A 23,577-nucleotide genomic window follows, 5' to 3' on the forward strand; every position below is an offset into this window, starting at 1 on the left:
AGTTTCCTCTGCTCTCTTGAAAGATCCAAGACACCCAGGGAAACCAACACTTCCTGGTTTTTGGCTGGTCTGGAAATGTTAATCATCAACTAGCTAGCCTACACCCCCGAATGCTATGGTTGTAACAAGCTGATGACTGGGCAAGAAAAATACGCTGTTCTAATATTTGTGAATTACATCCTTCTGTACTCTCTCCCTTCTTTGAGTACTTACTGATTTGATTTTTACTTGGTTAAAGCACAGGTTCCAATACTTTGCTTTAACCAATCCAGATTGATATCAGATCAGTGATCATTCCAAATAAGGGGTAAAGAAAGGATGCAATCTAGAAGAATCCGAACAGGGCCAACTTATCTTGCTGCAGTCATTTCAAATGAAATCAAGCTTTATTTATACAGCACATTTCAGACATGGAATGCAACACAATGTGATTCACAGGAAAAAAACAAATAAAAACTATGAAAATAACAACTGAAACATTTACTACACAACAAGAGGATAAAAAAAAACAAAAGAATAACAATAAAAACTGAGCGACTAAAAAGCACCCCAAGGAAAAGCAAAGCTAAAAAGGTGTGTTTTACGATCTCTTTTAAAAATGTCCACAGTTTCGGTTCCCCTCGGGTTCTCTGGCAGGCTATTCGAGAGGCAGGGGGCACAGTAACTAATGGCTGCCTCTCCATGCCTCTTGGTCCTTGGCTTTGGGATAGTTAAAAGGCCAGTGCCAGAGGACCTGAGGGACCTACTGGGTTCATAACTTAAAAGCATGTCTGACATGTATTGGGGTGCACAATCATGGATTGATTTAAAAACCAATAGAATAATCTTAAAATGTATTCTAAAACTCACAGGCAACCAGTGCAGAGACCTTACAACCAGAGTGATGTGTGCTCTCCGTCTGGTCTTGGTCAGTACCCATGTAGCAGCATTCTGTATGTTTTGCAGTTGACCAATGGCTTTCTTGGGTAGATCAGACAGGAGAGCATTTCTGTAGTCAAGCCTGCTTGTAATAAAAGCATGGATGAGTCTCTCTGTATCAGCCTTAGAGCAAAACGACCACACTTTGGCAACGTTCATCTGGTGATAAAAAGCTATTTTGGTCACAATCCTAATGAGTGATTCGAAATTGAGTTTAGAATCTAAAATAACACCTAGGATTCTTACCTGCTGTTTTATCCTTATTGCCTGTAAATTAAAATGTGTGGCCATATTCTCTAGCTGTGCTTTGGCTCCAACAATAATTACCTCTGTCTTTTCTTGATTTAGCTGGAGGATGTTGTGAGCCATCCAAGTATTTAAATCACTAATAAAGTCTAATAATTTATCCGTGGCTCTAAAATCCTATGTTAAGTTGTGTATTGTCTGCGTCGTAGTGAAAATGAATGCTGTGCTTTCTGATAACGCTGCCAAGGGGTAACATACAGTATATAAACTGATTAGTACTAGGCCCAAAAATCAAACCTTCTGGAACACCACATGAGATATGAATTTTCTCAGAGTTATGTTCACAAATGATGACAAAAAACTTGAATACGTCCTAAACCAATTTGAACTGGGCCATAGAGGCCAACCCACATCTCCAGCCTGTCCAGAAGGACATCATGGTCAACAGTGTTGAACGCAGCACTTAAATCCAAGAGTACAAGGACAGAGAGCTGTTTGGCATCTGTGGTGGCTCTAAGATAATTTAGCACTTTAACTAAGGCTGGCCACGAAAACCAGATTGGAATTTTTCAAAAATACAGTTGGCACATTTGTTATTTAGCTGTTTGAACACCAATTTCTCCAGAATTTTGCTGAAGAATGGCAGGTTGGAGACTGGCCGAAAATTGCTAATAATTGAAGAATCTAAATTACTTTTCTTCAGAAGGGGTTTTACCATAGCAGTTTGTAGTGCAGTGGGGAAAGTGTCTGTGAACAGAGTGATTAACAATAGCTTGCACTTATTCAGATTTTATTTTCTTTTCTTTGAAGAAGAAGGCATAGGAGAGAGGCATAGGATCGAGAAGGCATGTATGTCAACCAGGGAAAATAAATCCATAGTGCCTTTGCGTAGTAGTCTAGGGCAGTGGTTCCCAACCATTTTCGGTTACTGTACCGCTAAGTACATTTTGCTCTGCCCAGATTACCCTTGAAGTACCCCTTCATATGCATTTTACCAGTGAGCCTATGGTCTCATGAGTCTTCTGAAGTACCCCCTGTGGATAGGCCAAGTACCCCCAATCTTAGCAACCCTGGTTGGGAAACACTGGGCTAGCGTACATACAGTATCAAACTTCTCATCAGGTCTTGCTTGACTGATACCCAGCCTAATTTTGTTTGTTTGTTATCTTATCTCTGAAATACACCATAAACTCATCACGTTTAGATGTGGGGGAAAGTGCACATAGGTTTGCGGGGGTAGGATTTATCACACCATCAATGGTCGAGAAGAGCACTCTCAAATGATTCTGATCATTAGTGATCAACTTAGGAAAATGAGCCCGTCTGGCATTTCTAATTGTTATATATGCCAAGTTGCTTTCTCGGAAAATCATAATGACCTGCAATTTCTCTTCCATTTATTAGTTTCCTCACTCATCCAAGGGGCTCTCAGTTTTGATGTGGCCTTTCTCAACTCTATTGGAGCTATGGCATCAATGGTTTCCCTTAATTTGCTACTTAAGTTATCAACTAAATCATCACAAGAGAAAGGCAGAATAGGTGGTGGAGTATTGTTCATACGCTCAATACAATCTGTAGCAACTTCAGAGGTAATATAGCGTTTCTTAATAATTCATTCAGTATTACCCTGTGGTATGGGCAACAAGGCAGCAAGAAATACACAGTGGTGATCAGATAAAGCAACATCAACAATTGAGGATATGTCAATAGAAAGCCCCTTGGTAATAACCAGGTCCAGAGTATACCTGCAGGTTAGGGTGGGCCCAATAACATGTTGTATAAAGTCCATAGAACTCAAAAGATTAAAATCACCTGGAGCACTACCAGACCCTGTCCGTCAGTCTCTAAAACAGTTGCTGGAAATAATCCTGGAACCCCTGCGGTTAGGGTGAATCCAGTCTCTTTTAAAAAAAGTGTTGGTTGCTCCCACAGCAAATCAAAGTTGTCACAAAAAGAGACATTCCTGTTGTTGCAAAGTTTCTATAGGTACTCATTTAGGGCAAAATGTCAGCTGAAATGTTCCGAACCCCTTTTGTAGCATGGGAGATAATTCATTATTCTTCCCTGTGCTAGTGAGGGTCTTTAATAAAATCCTCCCTCAGATCGCCTAAAACCAGGGTTGTTATAACCTACGTGAGTGATGGTGTCAATACTGTGGTCACCACAGGCTCCTGGGTGACAGTGGACCGTGGACAGTCCACAGACCGTAGGCAGGCCAAAATCTCTCACCATCTAGCTGCCCACACTGATAGTGATGGAATCGACCTGGTGAACTGTGGTGGCCGTGGGGGAGGGTGCCACTGGGCGGCCGCCAGCTGTTGGTATACACCAAGGATCCGTGTTGACTCCCGGGGATGGTAGGTCCGTCTCATGCGGGGCAAAGCTGTTTGATAGCTGGATCTGATGTTCTTGGATAGATGGGTGGCCACACTGCCTCATGATCTCCTGCGCCTTGCGAGTGCCCAGTCTCCCACAGGTCGCGGAGTTGAGCTGAACATCTGTCAGTTGGATTGGGACAGATCAGGCCGCCCGAGTCATCGACAGCTTTGCTATAGGAGGCATTTAAAACAGATTTGGTTTGCCTGGGTTACAGCAAGGTCGGTGTACTTAGAAAACAGATTTTCCTTTCCTCGCAGCCGAGCTAACAGCAGGAAGATCTCTTCCCTTAAATGCTTGATGGTGGTGAATTTAGGGCAGACAAATCCTCGTCCATTTTGCAGTTAAACCTTATCTTCATCTTGTGATTGTGTGAAAATAATCCCACACCTGAAGCATTTGTGCCCAGCTGTGGATAGAAACACTGGTGGGCTAGCACTGCTAGCGTTAGCTTGCTCTATTTTCATGATGGCTAGCAGCTAACTGCTACTTAACAGGAATCTGGGACAAACTTACGGTCCCAGCCGTAAAGGCTGACCGCATCGAGGAATCCATAGCAATACAAACTTTAGCTATGATTAAAAACTATTTAATGAAAACAGTTTCAGAAAAACAACAAACCGAATGTAGACAGTACACGGTTCTGTTGCACGCTCTGATTGCTATACACCAATGAAGGGGATGGAAGGGGTGGGATATTAGACTGGTGCCTGGAACTGGTCCAAGTCAGCCTGTGTGGTGTGTGTGTGTGTGTGTGTGTGCGCGCGCGCTGATTGATGAAATGAACTCCAGGTCGGGGAAATTGATTCTGGCTGAGCCTGAACTCCCGTCAACGGCTTAGCGGAACGGAAGAGGGATGGAGCGCAAGTCCGACTCGCACTTCCTCACTTTCCACTTCCCTTTTCCACTCATCCCCTATCTTTTTCTGGAACATGTTCGTTTGGAAAATATTATCTGCTCCTTCACTCCAATTCTGCCTCACACTGCTGGTGCCTATGGGTCTTTTACCATCTTCCTTTCTATTCCCCCTCTTTTGCTCTCACTCTCTACAATATACTCTGCAATATAATGTGGTCATGCCACAATATCAGTAGAGTATTCTCAGTGTGCTTGACCCTTCAACCCTGCTCACTCAATGGTCCTCAATACGCGACTGCCAGCATATGCATGACCAATCTCAACAAGTCACTCCAATGCTTCCTGGTTATCAATAAAGTGGACTGTGACGTTTAAAAAATGCTCCAGAAATTTCCACAGCTACGTTACATGATCCAATTGTAAATTGGTGACCAATTCAATCTACGGCTGCACACTACCAATAAACGCAATTACTACTAATATATCCGCCATCGATAGTTCTGTTGAGGAAGTTGCGGGGCATACAACATAAAAAGAAGCAGATACACTCAAGAAAGCTAATGCAAAGGTGTGTCAATAGGAACATTGCTCATTATTTAACAAGGGAGAGTAAAAACAGACAGCACCTTGTCGCAAAGTCAACTACGACCCCAAATCAAGTCTATTCACCATGCAAATTCCAAGAAATGAACTCAATAGGAAGACACTTCATGAGAAGTTCCATGGTGTCTATTAGTAGATTACAAAATAATGTACAGTTCTGAGGCGGAGGTACTTTTTCATTGAATGACCTTATTTTACTGCTGTCGAACTCTGACCGTGAACAGACACGGTCCATATAACATAGCGAGGGTGGAGTCTGTAGACAGTAAACCGCAGGACAGAATGGTTGTCGGGGGTAGCTAGACGGGGAAGTCTTTATGAGTATGTGGTCATTTTAACAAACCTCATCTTTTAACAAATTGGCCGCCGATAAAATGTTATAATCTCATTACGCTCTTGGACAAGGCGCCCCCCCCCTTCCATTCCGGCCTTTCTGAGGTCGCCTTCTACTGTGACACAATCACTAGTTACCACAATATACGAGGAAGAAGGGGAGAGGGAGTTGCGGTGAACAAGGGATCAGTACCCAATATCCTCTCTATATCCCGGATTTTATTGGTTTACGACCTTCACTCGCGCCAGGAGATACAATTCCCATTTTTAATACTCAACTCAGAGTTACTGGAGCTAGGAAAGTCATACCATGTGATAAATCCCTTAACTCCACATACACTTGGCTGAAAATCGTATCCCTTTGGAAATATTGTGTGTCGCAGCCATTTTAAACAAGGGCGTTTGACCTTAGTTTGACGCAAAGGGGATGTAATCACTGTAATTGGCCAACCATGGTGTCAAAGCACCTAAACAAGATAGTAGTTAATACACCAAAGAGGATAGAAAGCTGGGTGCCATTTTGATTATGTTTGTTCGAAATCACAGACCACAGGCCTTTTATGTATCTGATAGGGACATAATCCTTTAGGGTGAACATAGAGAGGCTGGTTTGTACTGAATGTTTGTAGTAAATGAAGGTTAGATATTATTTTCAAAAAAGGGAGCAAAGAAAAGCTACCGACAATTCCCATGATGCTCTAGGCTATTTACAGTATATATAGTCACTGAATACTACAATTCCTCACGCATCCACATAGACCTTATGAAGGGTTTATGTAGGCTTCATTAAGCTTTAAAAATACATGTTTAGCTTAATGTGGGACCCAATATTCTCAACACTTTCAACTAAGGTGTCTCTAGAACATGTTGAATTATCTATAAATATTGGCCTACTACTGACAACCTCAAATCTCTTCCTAAGATGTTATTCCATAATGGTCTCGGGTAGATCCGGTGGCATGCAAATGGCTTTGTCAAGCACCCCACATAAAACAAGATGGATTCCCTAAATCAAGATGGTGAACCAGGCTCCTCTCATCTCCATTAGAGAGCAAACACCTGCTCCATCCTCCTAACCAGCAATTAGGGGGCTAACGAGCGGTTGGGACTGCATACCTGATCACCAATCTTAATAACATCCACGCCCTCCGACGTGCACTGGCAGTCAATTCACCCAAGCCCATCCTCGCACTGCTATAATCTGTTTGATTTTTCAAGGTATTTTTGACCCTGAGAAGACTGTGTTTAACATAATGCCTCTACCTCATTGCCAGCAATGATTGTGCATGGCGTGCTCAGCCCGGTATCAAAACAGAGGATGTGTGTGTGACTGTCTATTTGTGTACATGCATTCAAGTGCGTGCGTCTAGGTCTGTGCAGGCAGGTGCGGCAGAAAGCCATCTGCCCTGGTTTGTTTTGTATGCTTCCACTAATCTCACTTACCTGAACCACCAGGGGCCTAGTTGGAGAAAACACTGCTCAATTTCCCTAATCAATGAAAGTCCCTCAAAGCCATGACACAGCACAATCGATGTCTGCGTTTACAGAAGACCAGCAGATGTTGTTCCATTATTCTGGTTCGTCGAATGAGATTCCATCCATGTTTGTTTGACACTGTCAGGCTCAGGGAAGGTATCGAGTCGACGCCAGTGCACGGTTCAACAGTTGCCCATGTAAATTACCAGTCAAAAGTTCGGACACACCTACTCATTCCAGGGTGTTTATTTTTTTAAATGTTCTACATTGTAGAATAATAGTGAAGACATGATTCCATATGTGTTATTTCATAGTTTTGATGTATTCACCAGTATTGTACAATGTAGAAACAAGTACAAATAAATGTGGCTCTGTAGGTAGAGCATGGCGCTTGCAACGCCAGGGTTGTGGGTTTGATTCCCACGGGGGGGGACCAGTACAAAAATGTATGCACTCACTACTGTAAGTCGCTCTGTTTGGGGTTTTAGGCTGGGTTTCTGTACAGCACTTTGAGATATCAGCTGATGTACGAAGGGCTATATAAATACATTTGATTTGATTTTGATTTGATAAGCGCATCCTCTAAATGACTCAAATGTAGAATTTGCAAAAAGCCAACTGATATTCAAATGCTGTGCACACTTATACATGCTCCATAGTCACTTTCATCCACTGGAAAATGCTCAATCAAACAACCCATATGTATTGAAGTGAGTTCAGACATGCCGCAAAATATTTGAAACAATCAAATTCATGTTGCCTGACAGATGTGATACTGCCACAGACAATGTAGGACAGCATCTGTAAGCTGTAGGAACCTTCTGCGGTGGGAAGCACGCATGTCAACTCATCCGGTAGCTCTTAAGGTAGAACAGATTCTGATGACATTTTACCGATGAGCCGGGACATCAAATCCACACTGGAGCTCAAGATATAGCTGTGGAGGCCCTACAAATTGGGACACACATGCTTTATGCATCATGAAGAGTCATAACACCCCCCCCCCCCCCCCCCCCTGTGAGTCTTGCCTGTCAGGGGAGTACTGGTGGACGGCGGATTTTTTACTTGCTTTGGTTAAAATGAGATCACTTTTGGCTCTTAACAATATCTACTTATTACACAAAAATGTGGAAATCTTTGGGGCATTGAGAGGAAATTACTTGATGGTGGCTTTGAGCGAGTGCATAGCCACTGACGGTTATAACAACGTGAAAGCTGTGAGTATATGCTAGAATGACATAATCAGGTTATTGTGGTGTTGTGAACAAGTATATTGCTATAGATGATTATATATGGCTCCCTTTATTTCATCTAAGAAAACAACTTAAACGTATTGTATAGTCGGTCGTCTTGTTGGCGTCTCCAGCAGTGAAAACATACTTGACATTTCCTTCAAGCAAAAAACCTGATATCTTGTTTGACATTTATATGTAGACCATTACCTATTCAACCATGACCAACCGAGGATCTTATAATATAGTATGCATTACATACAGTATTTATACAGTTTCTTCTTTGGAGTGTTGTTTTACCATCAAAAACCATCACGACACAAACACAGAGGCATGAAGACAGCATTAACAAGCAAAACATGCTGGGAAACGGTGGCTATGTGAATTGGTTGCAGGGGTGGGGGTTGGCGGGAGAATTAGGACATTGGGATGTGGTTAAGACAAAGTGAGATGAGCAACAACTTGGATAAAAAAAATGGCAACTAGCAATAGTTGCATCTACACTAATACATTTTTTTCTTTTTTATTATTTAACAAGGCAAGTTAAGAACAAATTATTATTTACAATGCCGGTCTAGGAACAGTTGGTTAACTGCCTTGTTCAGGGGCAGAACAACATATTTTTACCTTGTCAGCTCGGGGATTCCATCTCACAACCTTTCGGTTACTGGCCCAACGCTTTAACCACTAGGCTACCTGCTGCCCCAAGTGGTATGTTTAGATCCAAGTTTTCAGACACAATTTTACAAGATCAAAGTTTACTTGGCAGGCCCAACATTGAGCAACAAATGCCTTCACAGCCAAGACTATCATTAGCACAAAGCATGACATTATGGTGGGGCAACAAGCCACAAATCATGGTTACACCAAAACACAGCACCATTGCGGATGGGAAGGGTAGGCAGCTGGGTGAAAGATAAGAGTCAAAATACCTGCACGTAAAACCGGCAAGAGCGCTCTCTTTTCTGCAGCTGCAAACCACCAGAAAAAATAACCGTTAGCAAAGGGTTGACACGACATACAAGTTCCATTAGTATGAAATAAAGTGTGAAAAGAGAGAAAATAAATATATAACAAAAAGTCACCTCTTGACTTTGGCTAATTAAGACTTTCTCATTTTACATAAACTGTGTGAAAAACGGCATGCACATTAATTATTCCCTCTCATAGAAAACATCACAAAGAATCTTAGTCAATTAGAGCAGAAACAAGCCACACAGCCCAAGTGGGGATTGTGGCTGAGACATTGTTCAGCTTTCAAGTTGGAGTTTCAAGGTTACCGCTTGTACCTGTGGGTAAGTGGAGGGGAAAAAAGGAACTAAAGAATAACTATTTAACTTGGAAACCTTGTCCCAGCAGGAGTAAAGCTAAACCTGAAGGAGTTTCGCATACCTGGGACTGATGTTAGCAGGTCAATACAGAATGTAGAGATTTCGAATTAGCACTGGAGTACTGACAGCTAGCTAGACTAGCACGTAGCATTGGGCTGGGAACAGACTAAATAAACAGAAGCCTACTTTGTTAGCCTAGCCTAGCTGTAGCGCGTAGCATAGAGGGAATGCTGATGCGCTCCTGGTTTTCTATGATGGGTGGTGTCTTCCTCATAAAGGAAAGCTCTCACTCCTTCACATCAGTCAGCCCATTTTCCTGGAAATGGTCCCGTTAGTGCCTTTCGCATGACACTTTGATCATAAAAGTGCCACAGATCTTGGTGTTTGCCAACTCAATCGGCTCCTTGTCTGCCGGCGGAGAAGCATTGTGCTCACTATCAAAGGGATCTTTAATTCTGTTAGCTCTTAGCAGATTGTGTCAAAATGATTGAACTCAGAGGTAAACACACGTGCGAGAGAGAGAGGTGGAGCACCAGCACTAGGGTCTGCTATGCCAGCCGGGATTAAAGGGGAAAGGATGTAGGACAGAACGGAGAGGATAACCTTGAATAGTATAGAGAGAGTGTTAGGGGAGATTTGTCATAAATCCTTGGTGTACTAGGTAGTTAGTGTATTTATCTAAGAGATAATGATCAAATGGGGAAAATAATATTCTCCCAGTAGTAGCTTTCCTTGTTCTAGACATTATCTTTTTTGGCATCATCATAAGAGAAGACGTAAGTCAAAAAAATAAATACATGAAAATGTTTTGTCATTTAGCAGACACTCTTATCCAGAGCAATTTACAGAGGAAATTAGGGTTAAGTGCCATGCTCAAGGGCACATTGGCATTTACCTAGTCGGCTCGGAGATTCAAACCAACAACCTTTCGTTTACCTGCCGAACGATCTTAACCACTAGGCTACCTGCAGCCCCTGTAGTCTAGGCTAATGTTTATTTTTTACATACTGTATATTCATAGAACATTGGCTCCAGTTTTACGACAAGATTATAACAATAAAAATCAAGGATCCTCTCCCATAAAACGTAGTTTGAATTGTAACTGTTCTTAACTTTTAATTTTCAAGATGGCTACCTCGTAAAAGCCATAGATAAAGAGATCAGAAGTGCAAGCCGTCAGATTTCTCCTCAGCCCGTTGGCTATCACCATCGCCTCGCTCTCCAAGGAGGGAATGACACTTAAATCTCAATGGAGGCATCTGGCTGCATGCGGCAATTAAATAAAGTCTGTGAAAAAAAGCTATTGGGAAACAGGTGTTATTGTTCCACTACAAGTGAAGCCGCTAAAACAAATTAACGGCTGACATTTTGAATTTCACTGATGTTTGCTTTTCCATTGGTTGCGTCACATTGCCTGAGTGCCCCTATGTGTACCCAACTGTGAATTTGGGAATAATTGCATTAGGTTGGGGCTACAAAAAAACTCAGGCACTCTTGGGTTTAGAAAACAGCTATGTTTAATACATTTCCTCTGTCATTAGAAAGAAACGAGCATGGCATGAGAACCGCTTCAGACGTGCCTGGAATATCCGTATGACCTCTTTAAAAAGTCTACCTACTTTGGAATAATCCTACCCACGCGTTTGCTGTTATAATTAGTTATAACCCCAACTGACTTTTGGTAATATAAAGCAGAACAGCCTATGCGGTGAGGCTTTAAGATATCCCCCTGCGTTTGGCTGCTTGTAGATTATTTATTTTTTTGAGGGCCGGGCAGATCGCTAGATGCGAGAAATAATGCAGGAGATAATTTGGTATGACAGTGCTGTGGCCGGAGTACAGATCATTAAAACAATGCCCACTGTTCAGGTTTGACTGGCTTGAAATCCTTGTCTGGCCTCCACCGGTGAAAAAGAAAGTTTCAGAGATTGAAGGAAACAAAGAAAGGTGAATAAAGTCAGTTCTTCCTTCGGCTATGAATCAATTCTCATATATATCCTCTTTTCTTCATCCTGTGTCCTTGGTGGACCATTGAGCTGAACAATCTGGATAGGCGAAGCGAAAGGTTGGAAACCCTACTGTTTATGTTGCTCCCGCCTGTCACAATCTGTCAAATCAACGAGTCGCGAAGGGAAGGAGACGAGGAAAGGAAATGACACAGCCATTGCTTTTCCCAGACTGGAGGTAGAAACCTACCTTGTTGAGGCTGCGGGCTGCACTATCTTTGCCTCCAGGGGTAAGGTTCCTCAGCTGCACGTCAAGTAGGTCCACAAGCTGACCCATGGCCTTGACTGTGTAGGTGATGTCCCCTGCCTGAAGGTTACTCTTAGTTTGCTCCGACAGCTCCCTGGCAATGATGGCTGCAGTCTCTCCTGCTTTGAGCTGGAAAAACAACATACACATATTTAACCAATCATGATGGCAGACACATATTCACATTGAACACATACACAGTATGCAATTAACCACTGACTATCAGGCAGTTTGGGCAAATGCAGATGGGCTGGCCAAACATGAACCCAGTGTGTAATATGATTGGTTCAAATCTATAATATGAGGATTCAATATTTCATTCAATGCTTCTGAATGACCACTGTATAAGTATATACTATTTTATGCTATTTGATTTGATTTAAAGTTGCTAGAAACCAAATCCATTCCGGTCTCAAATTTGTGACAAAGTCAAACACTATTACATCATAAATAAATACAATCCTACAGTCATCCGTCTCCCTGTATCTAAACACATACTCTGCATTCAACTTATTATTTTCAATATACACATTTCAAACATGACAAACGGCATTATACAAAATGTTTGAAGTTAGAAAATAATGTTTAGCATGTACAGATTTCCTGATTATATCACTATTGCCTCCAATTGAATAGTGAGGAAATGAGGAAATGTTTAATTGAATGCACACGGGGGCTAATAGACTATCAGGAAACAATTATGAAGTCAACTATCGAGACAAGTCTCCCCTAAAAGTCTTGACTTTGGCGGTCTTTAGGTATGAAATACGTTTTTTTTTCTGCTTTCCATCTATCCTCAATAATCCCCCCTCTCGAGCTCCGATTGTCTGGCCCAATCCCAAATCATCCCCTAAACCCCACGCCCTTATGCACCTGTGGAGATCAGAGATGATTTGACATTTGTAATCAATCTGATAATAGCTCGACCTTGCCTCACTAGGTGGAAGTTACACCATATTGCTTATACCAATCAACTTACCCCCCCCCCCCCCTTCTCTTTCTCTCTCAGTCTATTGTTGTATTGCATGTAGCAGCTCTTTATTTAGACTCCGGAGGAAGAGAAACAAATGTTTTCAAAGCACAACCACGAATCATTCCCTATGTACGCCACTTGGTTGGAGAGAGTACCTATTTACATTTTCTGAGGGAAACAATTTAATAAAACATCTCCTCAAGCCATGGATGAGACTGTCTCCGAAGAGTCTCCATTTGCCCACAAACTAGCAACCGCTTTGTAGTCGTCGTGTCTCTTGGTTTTTAAATTACAACATATAAATCTGCCAAGCAGAGAGGCCTAATGATGTCTAGAGGAGTCTCATTTCATAGTGCAATGTGTTTCTGTGCTTTTAATTTATCTTGAATTGGATTACGAAAAAAATAACTTTGTGTTTCGCTTTCTTTGTTTCTACTACCCAGACATTTAATTGAATAACACCTGTTCCATTCAAATGGGAAATGTTTTCATTTGCAGGAGATTTGACTACCGTTCAGAAATAACATGTAATCTGGTCAAAATTAGAGTGCTAAACACAGTTTGAAGACATTTAAAATCTGGATATACAGTAAATTCAACAGGGACATTGAAGAGGTGAGGTTGGATCTGATTTGGAGCACGGTTCCGAAGGTCTGCTATTTTTCCTAAGGTCCCTCTATTTTTAGAACGCTTATAGCTTCCTGCATTCGATTAGCCTCGGGTTTAGTGAAGACCAAGAGAGAGCATTTGGGCTACATATATTTTGGGCCATGTTTAGGAGTCTAACCAAGTCAGACATCTGTGTTTAGTCGGCTGTGTTCACGGATGATGCACTTCTTTCCTCTGATTTTTTATACATACAGTACAGTGCATTCGGAAAGTATTCACACCCATTGGCTTTTTCGCCATTTTGTTGTGTTACAGCCTTATTCTAAAATGGATTCAATTTTTAAAAAATCCTCAATCTACAAACAATACCCCATAATGACAAAGCAATGATTTTTTTGCAAATGTATAAAAAATGTTTTTTTAAATTAAATACCTTATTTACATAAGTATTCACACACATTGCTATGAGATTAAATTCAGCTCAGGTGCAACCTGTTTCCATTGATCATCCTTGAGCTGTTTCTACAACTTTAATGGACTACACCTGTTGTAAACTCAATTGATTGGACATCATTTTGAAAAAGGCACACACCTTTCTATATAACTTCCCACAGTTGACAGTGCATCTCAGAGCAAAAACCAAGCCATGAGGTCAAAGGAATTGTCCGTAGAGTTCCGAGACAGGATTGTGTCGAGGCACAGATCTGGGGAAGGGTACCAAAAAATGTCTGCAGCATTGAAAGTCCAAGAACACAGTGGCCTCCATCATTCTTAAATGAAAGAAGTTTGGAACCACCAAGACTCTTCCTAGAGCTGGCCTCCCGACCAAACTGAGCAATCAGGGTAGAAGGGCCTTGATCAGGGAGGTGAACAAGAACCCGAGTCACACTTACAGATCTCCAGAGTTCCTCTGTGGAGACGGGAGAACCTTCCAGAAGGACAACCATCTCTGCAGCACTCCACCAATCATGCCTTTATGGTAGAGGCCAGACGAAAGCCACTCCTCAGTAAAAGGCACATGACATCCCACTTGGAGTTTGCCAAAAGGCACCTGAAGACTCTCAGACCATGAGAAACAAGATTTTCAGGTCTGATGAAACCAAGATTGAACTCTTTGGCCTGAATGCCAAGTGTCACGTATGGAGGAAACTTAGACCATCTCTAGGGTGATGCACAGTGATGGAGGTATTATGCTGTGGGGATGTTTTTCAGTGGCAGGGACTGGGAGACTAGTCAGGATCGAGGGAAATATGAACGGAGCAAAGTACAGAATTCTTGATGAAAACCTGCTCCAGAGCACTCATGACCTCAGACTGGGGCAAAAGTTCACCTTCTAACAAGGCAACAACCCTAAGCACACAGCCAAGACAACGCAGGAGTGGCTTCGGGACAAGTCTCTGAATGTCCTTGAGTGGCCCAGCCAGGGTCCGGACTTGAACCCAATCAAACATCTCTGGAGAGACCTGAAAATAACTGCACAGCGACGCTCCCCATCCAACCTGACAGAGCTTGAGAGGATCTGCAGAGAACAATGGGAGAAACTCCCAAAATACACGTGTACCAAGCTTGTAGCATCATACCCAAGAAGACTCATAATCGCTGCCAAAGGTGATTCAACAAAGTACTGAGTAAAGGGTCTGAATACTTATGTAAATGTGATATTTCAGGGGTTTTTTTTCTATACATTTTCTAACATTTCTTAAACCTGTTTTTGCTTTCTCATTATGGGGTATTGTGTGTGCATTGATGACATAAAAATACATTTAAATCAATTTCAGAATAAGGCTGAGTGTCTGAATACTTTCCAAATGCACTGTAGGAGTCAAAGTCTGGGACTGTGTCCCAAATGACACCCTATTCCCTATGTAGTGTACAACTTTTGAACAGATTTCGTAGGGCTCTGGTTAAAAGTAGTGTACTATAAAAGGAATTAATAGAAGCATTATGGAGAGACTGCGGTGTACAAGGCAAAGGGTCTCACATGATTTACTTGGCCATCCCTTGCAATCATTGCCTCTGTGTTTATTAGCAGATCCAATTACACCGGCTTAATTTGCCTTTCTTCGAGAACCCCGACCCTGTGTGGACAGTGTGTGGAGTGTAGAGAAGCACTCTTCTTCTTCTCTCCCCCTTCTCTTCCTCTCGGTTTCTCTCTCCATCTTAATAAGAACAGCTATGGCCAAAGTAAGAAAAAGTGAGGTCTGTCACCGCTATCTCAGCCTCCCCATCTCTATCCCAATCACTCCTTCTCTCTCAGCCTCTCTCCCTCCATTCCAGTCTCTTTCTCTCCGAGTTCATCTCTCTGCGTCTTTCTGTTAATGAGAAGAACCAGGGACAGTGGTGTGAAAATAAGCGCCAGACGGAATTCTGGGACGCCTGACAGGTTGATCTTCATTTAAATTCCCTGTCGCCACAGCGACAACGAGGGATGACAGGCACATCGCTCATGCCTAATTTGCGTAATAAAGATTAATAACACTTTTGTTAAAAATGTATCCATATTCCGATAGTCACTCCCACCAAGTATGTACATAGGGGAAAGGTGTATAAGGTGTCAAGTTTTGTGCTGCTTTGCGTGCGAGATGCATTCTATAATAGACTAAGAATTTGAGTCAGGAAACAGAGAGCAACATTATGGTAGAGGATAGAACAGAAGAGTGGAATCATCTCCATATCGATATCAACAGAATGGAACTGAGCTGTAGTTGACACCCAAAACATCAGCCCATTCCCTCTACCTTCCTCTCTCTTTACCTCCCTCCCTCTCTCTCTTTACCTCCCCCCCTCTCTCTCTCGTCACCTCCCTCTCCCTCTTACCTCCCTCTCTCTTTTTACCTCTCCCTCCCTCACTTTACCTCCCCCTCTCTTGCTCTTTACCTCCCCCTCTCTCACTCTTTACCTCCCCCTCTCTCTCGCTCTTTACCTCCCCCTCTCACTCTTTACCTCCCCCTCTCTCTCGCCCTCTCTCTCCCTCCCTCTCTATCATCTCTCTCTCTACCCCTCTCTCTACTTCTCCCTCTCTCTACCCCTCTCGTTCTACCTCGCCCTCCCTCCCCCCCTCTCTCTCTACCCCCCCTCTAACTATCTATACCTCCCCCCTCTCTCTCTACCTCCCCCTCTCTCTACCCCCATCTCTCTCACTCGCTCTCTCTCTACCTCCCTCTCTCTCTCTCTCCCTCTCTCCCTCTCGCTCTCTCTCTCTCTACCTCCCTCTCGCTCTCTCTCTACCTCCCTCTCGCTCTCTCCCTCCCTCCCTCTCGCTCGCTCTCTCCCTACCTCTCTCTCTCTTTACCTCTCACTCTCTCTTTACTTCTCACTCTCTCTTTACCTCGCTCTCTCTACCCCCTCTCACACTCTCTACCCCCCTCTCAATCTCTCTTTACCTCTCTCTCTCTTTTACATCCCTCTGTCTTACCTCCCTCCCTCTCGCTCTCTCTCCCTGCCTCACCCCCTCTCTCTCTCCCTCCCTCTCTCTCTACCTCCCTCCCTCTCTCTCTCTCTCTACATCTCTCTCTCTCCCTACCTCCCTCTCTCTCCCTTTACCTCCCTACCTCTCTCTCTCTTTTTACAACTCTCTCTCTACATCCCTCTCCCTCTCTTTACCTCCATCTCCCTCTTTCTATACCTCCCTCTCTTTACCTCTCCCCCTCTCTACCACCTTCTCTCTTTACCTCCCAATCTCTCTCTCTTTACCTCTCTACCTCCCTCTCCCTACCTCTCTCGCTCTACCTCCCTCTCCTTATCTTTACCTCCCTCTCTCTCACTCCCTCCCTCTTTACTTCTCTCTCGCTCCCTCTACCTCCCTCTCTCGCTCCCTCTTATCCTCCCTCTTTATCTCTCTCTTTACCTACCTCTCTTTACCTCCCTCTCTTTCTCTTTACCTCTCTATTTACCTCCCTCTCCTTATCTTTACCTCCCTCTCTCTCTCTCTTTTTACCTCCCTACCTCCCTCTCTCTTTTCCTCCCTCTCTCTCAACCTCCCTCCTACTCTCTTTATCCACCTCTTTTCCTCAATCTCTCTTTTTCCCCTTCTCTACCTCCCTCTCTCTCACTCTCTACCTCCCTCTCTCTAGCTTTACCTCCCTCTCTCTAGCTTTACCTCCCTCCCTCCCTCCCTCTCTTTTTACCTACCTACCTCTCTATTTACCTCCCTCCCTCTCTTTACCTACCTACCTCTCTACCTCTCTACCTCTCGCTCTCTCTCCTTACCTCTCGCTCTCTCTCTTTACCAACCTCGCTCTCTCCCTCTTTACCTCCCTCTCTCTCCCTCTTTACCTCCCTCTCTCTCCCTCTTTACCTCCCCCTCTCTCGCTCCCTCTTTACCTCCCCCTCTCTCGCTCCCTCTTTACCTCCCTCTCTCTCTCTCTCCCTCTTTATACCTAACTCTCTCTCGCTCCCTCCCTCCATCTCTTTCTCTTTACCTCTCTCTACCTCTCTCTCTTTACCTCCCTCTCCCTCTCTTTACCCTCTCTCTCTCTTTACCTCCCTCTCTCTCTCTCTCTCTTTACCTCCCTCTCTACCTCTTTACCTCCCTCTCTACCTCTTTACCTCCCTCTCTACCTCTTTACCTCCCTCTCTCTCTTTACCTCCCTCTCTCTCTTTACCTCCCTCTCTCTCTTTACCTCCCTCTACTTCTCTTTACCTCTCTTTACCTCTCTCTCTTTACCTCCCTCTCCCTCTCTTTACCCTCTCTCTCTCTTTACCTCCCCCTCTCTCTCTCTCTCTTTACCTCCCTCTCTACCTCTTTACCTCCCTCTCTACCTCTTTACCTCCCTCTCTCTCTCTCTCTCTTTACCTCTCTTTACCTCTCTCTTTACCTCTCTTTACCTCTCTCTTTACCTCTCTTTACCTCTCTCTTTACCTCTCTCTTTACCTCTCTCTTTACCTCTCTCTCTCTCTTTACCTCTCTCTCTCTCTTTACCTCTCTCTCTCTCTTTACCTCTCTCTCTCTCTTTACCTCCCTCTCTCTCTTTACCTCCCTCTCTCTCTTTACCTCCCTCTCTCTCTTTACCTCCCTCTACTTCTCTTTACCTCTCTTTACCTCTCTTTACCTCTCTCTCTTTACCTCTCTTTACCTCTCTCTCTCTTGTTACCTCTCTCTCTTTACCTCCCCTCTCTCTCTCTCTCTCTCTCTCTCTCTCTTTACCTCCCTCTCTACCTCTTTACCTCCCTCTCTACCTCTTTACCTCCCTCTCTACCTCTTTACCTCCCTCTCTCTCTCTCTTTACCTCCCTCTACCTCTCTCTTTACCGCTCTCTCTCTCTTTACCTCTCTCTCTCTCTTTACCTCTCTCTCTCTTTACCTCTCTCTCTCTCTTTACCTCCCTCTCTCTCTTTACCTCCCTCTCTCTCTTTACCTCCCTCTCTCTCTTTACCTCCCTCTCTCTCTTTACCTCCCTCTCTCTCTTTACCTCCCTCTCTCTCTTTACCTCCCTCTCTCTCTTTACCTCCCTCTCTCTCTTTACCTCCCTCTCTCTCTTTACCTCCCTCTCTCTCTTTACCTCCCTCTCTCTCTTTACCTCAGCCACCTGTGAATCCATATCCACAAAGCACTGTTTGGTTAAGCGGCTGCGATTTGCCGCTCTGGAGTGGATTATAAGTGTTATTGCCCGCATGCCTCGGGCTCCTGCGAGTTTTTTGAGATCCGATGCATTTCATAAACAGGGATAGTGATGCTACTAGTACTACTAGTGCTACTGCTGTAGCCGCAATAACCACATATTCTGTGAGTGCCACTCCATTATAGATTTAAACACAGAATGCGTGGAGTTCTTCGAGTAACTCTTGTCCGGGGAATGAGATAGAACCCTCTGGGCCTAAAGAAAATGGCACAACTGGGTAGTGGGTGTATTGGCCAACATTGTGAACTCAATGCAGTAGGGAGGAAAGCGTTTTAAGACAGCTGCTTTCAACTGGGTCTATAGTGAGTGGACATGAATTGACTATGTTCTTCTCAGCAGCGACAAAGAAAACCAGTGGAACACAGTGGCCCTGTCCTAGAGGATGGGAGGATGGGCGTTGAATCCCCTTGGTCGAAGAAGTTTCCATTGTTGCCAAGTGAACAAGTGTGAATTGCCAAGCGCGAAGTGTGTGTCCATGCGCGAGTGTGCGTGCGTCTGTAAGTAGGGACTCATTACCTTCTGGGTGATGACATTGACCCACGGGGACGTACAGTTGCTGAGGTCGGGCCCTTGGGGGTCCCAGTATCCTTCGGGCCCCATACACAGATACATGGCCACGCCTGTGGAAGAAAACAACACTCAGAGTTAGAGGCAATAGAGCATATATCAAAGCTATCCCTGGAGATTAACGCTATGCTACCAATGACAATTACCATGTTGGTAAGAAAACAAAAGGTTGGTCCCCTGAACGTATGTCTGGAGGGGGAGAGTGGAGGGCAGAATTGGGGTTCAACACTAATCTGAAGACCATGCTTCAGTTACCCAACAGTCCCCCAGGGTAAAAAAAAACTATTCCACTGTGAGACACGTGCTTCGAAACGACTGTTTCTCACAACTGCTTTGTCTGTATTTTCATTGTTCATCCTCATACAATCTGTTGGTGTTTGTCCGTATGAATGTGCATGCCACGACTTTGCCCCCGAAATATAAATTTCCCAATCAAACTACCATGTCCTTAAAACCCAATTCAACTTAATGTTAAAATAAATATATTTGGGGATGTTACAAATGAATGTAATCGACTGGTTTTATCATCAACACGTTCAATTAAATCATCTACATGTTAAATTAAGTCATCTACGTGTTAAATTAAGTCATTTATTTTTGTGGTAGCACTTCAGGGCCTACAGAGGTATATTGGATAGTGTGTGAATCTAGTAATTAAGAGTCAGCGCACCTCCGCATGTGTTAAACGGGTGCGACAGTTGAACCCCTGGCAAAAATACACCAAACTGTGTTCCAATTAAGTCGGAAATCCTGGAGTTCGTTACGAAAGGTCAATTAATGCTGCCTGAGGGAGACGACTGGTACTGACGAGGATGTGGAGCGACGTGTGTGTGTGGCCTTTGGGTCACACAGGGCTTCTGAAAAAGGGTCCGTTAAAAATGGGACTACGCCCCTATCAGTGCTTTTACTAACTCTGCGTATAAGCGGTGATTGCGTCTATATAAACTCACACTCCCCTATGGGCCCTAGTCAAAAGTAGTGCACTATGAAGGGAATAGGGTGCCATTTGGGATGCACTGCATTTTAAAGGGGTACAGATAGAGGAAAACAGGACATGTGGGCTATGCCATTGATAGTGTTTATATTCAATCTGTGTATAAACTGCAATTGGGTATTTTTTTAAAACTATCAACTCCATGACTGGGGAAGAAAAACACTAGTCTCCAATTGGTACATGTCCATGGGATATAGAGAGGAGGGGGAGACAGACTGCTAACATTAACTGATATCAACTTTGACTGACACACAATTTCCTTCCCAGTCCTCCTTGGACTTCCTAACGTTTGATGGGTTTATCAGATAGGCCTCAACCTGACAGAGTGAGAGATAAAGATGGAGATACAACAATAGAGTGAGAGAGACAGAGGGAGAAAAAGATGGAGAGAGAATGATAGAGAGAGAAAAACAGAGGGAGAGAAAGACAGAAAAGATGGAGAGAGGGAGAGAATGTTGGAGAGAAAGATATATGGTAGGGATTCAAGGAACTTTCTAAGACAGCCTGTGAGGAAACTCAAAGCCGTCCTCTACTTCGGTGGTTTTGTGTCCCTCTTGTTGTGCCGTACGCCAGAGGCGTTCGAGAGGCCACGCCGCGGGGACTGGTGTCGCCAGGTAATGATGAAAAGGCGGCGAGAGACAAGACCGTCCCCAAACCTGGTTGCAATACTTCTGGGCTTGTGATCAAAACGTATCTTAAAAATAGTAGCGCTGATCTAGGATCAGGACCCACTCCTTTCCATATAATCTTATTCATTATGATCTAAACAGCAAAACTGACCCTATTTCAGCACTTCAATGTTGATACTTTGTGAATACGGGCCCTGAGCAGCACTGGGACACAACCACTGACACCCTTGCCAACGTGGGCGCCATGTTACAACACAAATCTTCTAATACATTGATACGGATTCTAATGGCAACATTCACATGCATTTCTTCCATCTCTCTTTGATATCACTCTCTCCATGTAGATCAATGCTTAGTTTTGAAGTCAATAGTATTTCACTTAATATCAGAGGCGCTTGACCTTCTTGGATCTTAATATGTTGGTATCCATTCATTTTGACCTGAGCCAACTGGAGGAGACGAAGAAACGAGTGACGTGGTGCCTTACGAACTACAGTAAGCGCCTGGTCCTCGTTAAAGAGCACACACACAACAACACTTTAGTGTTAATTAATTTGGCTAATTGTTTCCTGGGATTGCAGAAGCGTAGGGGAGGATTCCACGTCTTGGTTCCATACGTCCTGTACCGTTGCCATCTTTAGCTTCTCTACTCTCAGCGAGTCGAACATAAGGCATGGGAGGATACATGCAAACAACAGAACATTTCTGCAAATAACCTTCAGGAAAACATTCAGGGAAACATTCAGGCGAGCCAAACGTCACACTTCAATATGCTTTCATAATGAGTTGAATATTGGTAGCCGTACAGAGTTGAGAAAATCAACGGCAGAATGTGTTTGACGACAAATTACGGGGAAACTGAAGGGGGGGGGGGGGGGGTTTCAGGATTAATTGAGTTAACTGCATGACTACGTTTGGAAATTCACCCCCAGTGAGAAAGATCAGATTTAAGGGGAAAGCTCTGTCTTTTATCATCAGCTTCATTCCTGGGGGGCCAATTCAGGAGCTCGCAGAGGATTCTGGTTTGTCTCTGAGGGCCAGACTCGTGGCCATTGGCATCCTTATGCATAATGTTCAATATCCATACAGTGGGTTTAGTTGGTAAAAGCATGGCGATAGAAAGGTTGTGGGTTTGATTCCCGCAGGGATCACTAATCCATTTTGGCGATACTTCAGACATTCCCTACGTTGCCTGTACTACACAGTGCTTTAAGCAGTTGTTTGATGCCATAATTCACGTAAACATATGCAACACATATGACAATTAAACTGACATGTTTGTTGCACTGTCAGATAATTCAACCCCGGATAGTGAGTTGCTATATTTGACAACTACCAACTGTACATGACCATAGCGTAGGCCTATAGTGGTCTATGTACTTTTACCAGGTCCCAGTGAATATGTAATTTCAGACGCAGGGTAGCAGGTTGACGTTTATTGTCATGAATCTTGTCCTGGAGGCAGAACTGAGCGATTTCCGCTAGATGGGCAAGCTGCAAAGTCAAAATTGGCTATATCATAAAAATGAATGAAAACAAAAAATGACATTTTGGTCTTAACTTAAGGTTAGAGTTAAGCATTAGGGCTAGCAGTCTGGTTAAGGTTAGATTGATTTTACAACTTTGTGGGTGTGCTAGCTAGTCACCATTCTGCAGAGACGCCTCTAGGTCAAGATTCATGACAATAAATGCCATCCTGCTGCAGGCTAACCACAGTATTAAGTAGAACAAACCCATTACCTATTGTTCCAGTTGGGCATGGTTGCCTGGTCACCAGTCCCTGTCTGGTCTTGGGCCAGGACACGTCTGACATGATCATGGGGTTACAGTACTCAATGCCGACGTTGGGGAGCTTGGAGGACGGGGACGACCTTGTGTTGCCCTCGGGGATATTGCCCTCTGCTGGCGGCAATGGCGGCGTCAGAGTAGTCGAGATGGTGCGCGGTCGCTGGGCAACGGGGGTCGTCGCAGAGGCCCTGGTGGTTGTGGTGGAGCTGGTTGTTGGCGTGGTCGTCATGGAAACCGTCGCCGGGCGCGTTGTAGTCCGCGTTGTCGTGGTATCCATAAAAACGATCACAGACGATGACGATTCTATAGCAAGAGAGATGAAAGAAAGAGAATCAGTAAACCAAGAAAAAAAAAAGTGTTGCGGGAGAAATAACAACCTTCAAAATGGAATAGGGATAGAGAAAGAGAAAAAAATAGATTCTGAGCAATGTATTTTCTTTGTTTATTCAGTCACGCTACATTTATGTCTAAGAGGCTAATTTATTTCAGGGTCAGCAAAAAAACACTCAGAGGGGTTCAATCGTTCCTATCTCCAGTGTCAGTTTAGGAGGAGATGGATCAAACTGGATCAATTGGATCTGGCAGGTGTGGCTTGGTTGTGCAGGCTCAGTTTCTACTGAGGAGCTGGCAGACTCCCACAGCTAGGAACTCCCACAGCTAGGAACTCCCACAGCTAGGAACTCCCACAGCTAAGTACACAGGCATCCATTTCCAGCTGTGTGTGTGACTGTATGTGCGCGACTGCCTCTGATGCAGTTGTTGCAGACCCCT

General features: G+C 43.8%; 1 protein-coding gene across 2 annotated transcripts in view; it reads right to left on the minus strand.

The window, feature by feature from the left end:
- LOC139378979 (adhesion G protein-coupled receptor L3-like) overlaps positions 1–23,577 on the minus strand; it is a 300,766-nt gene that overhangs the window by 83,021 nt on the left and 194,168 nt on the right. For both annotated transcript variants that reach the window (XM_071121642.1, XM_071121641.1), the window contains exons 7-10: positions 22,759–23,109; positions 19,345–19,448; positions 11,570–11,755; positions 8,975–9,013 (exon numbers count right to left, since the gene is read on the minus strand). In XM_071121642.1, the coding sequence (XP_070977743.1) occupies positions 8,975–9,013; positions 11,570–11,755; positions 19,345–19,448; positions 22,759–23,109 (680 nt within the window). The remainder of the gene's footprint in view (positions 1–8,974; positions 9,014–11,569; positions 11,756–19,344; positions 19,449–22,758; positions 23,110–23,577) is intronic.

The sequence above is a fragment of the Oncorhynchus clarkii genome, chromosome 21, assembly GCF_045791955.1.
Source record: "Oncorhynchus clarkii lewisi isolate Uvic-CL-2024 chromosome 21, UVic_Ocla_1.0, whole genome shotgun sequence".
Classification (NCBI taxonomy): domain Eukaryota; kingdom Metazoa; phylum Chordata; class Actinopteri; order Salmoniformes; family Salmonidae; genus Oncorhynchus; species Oncorhynchus clarkii.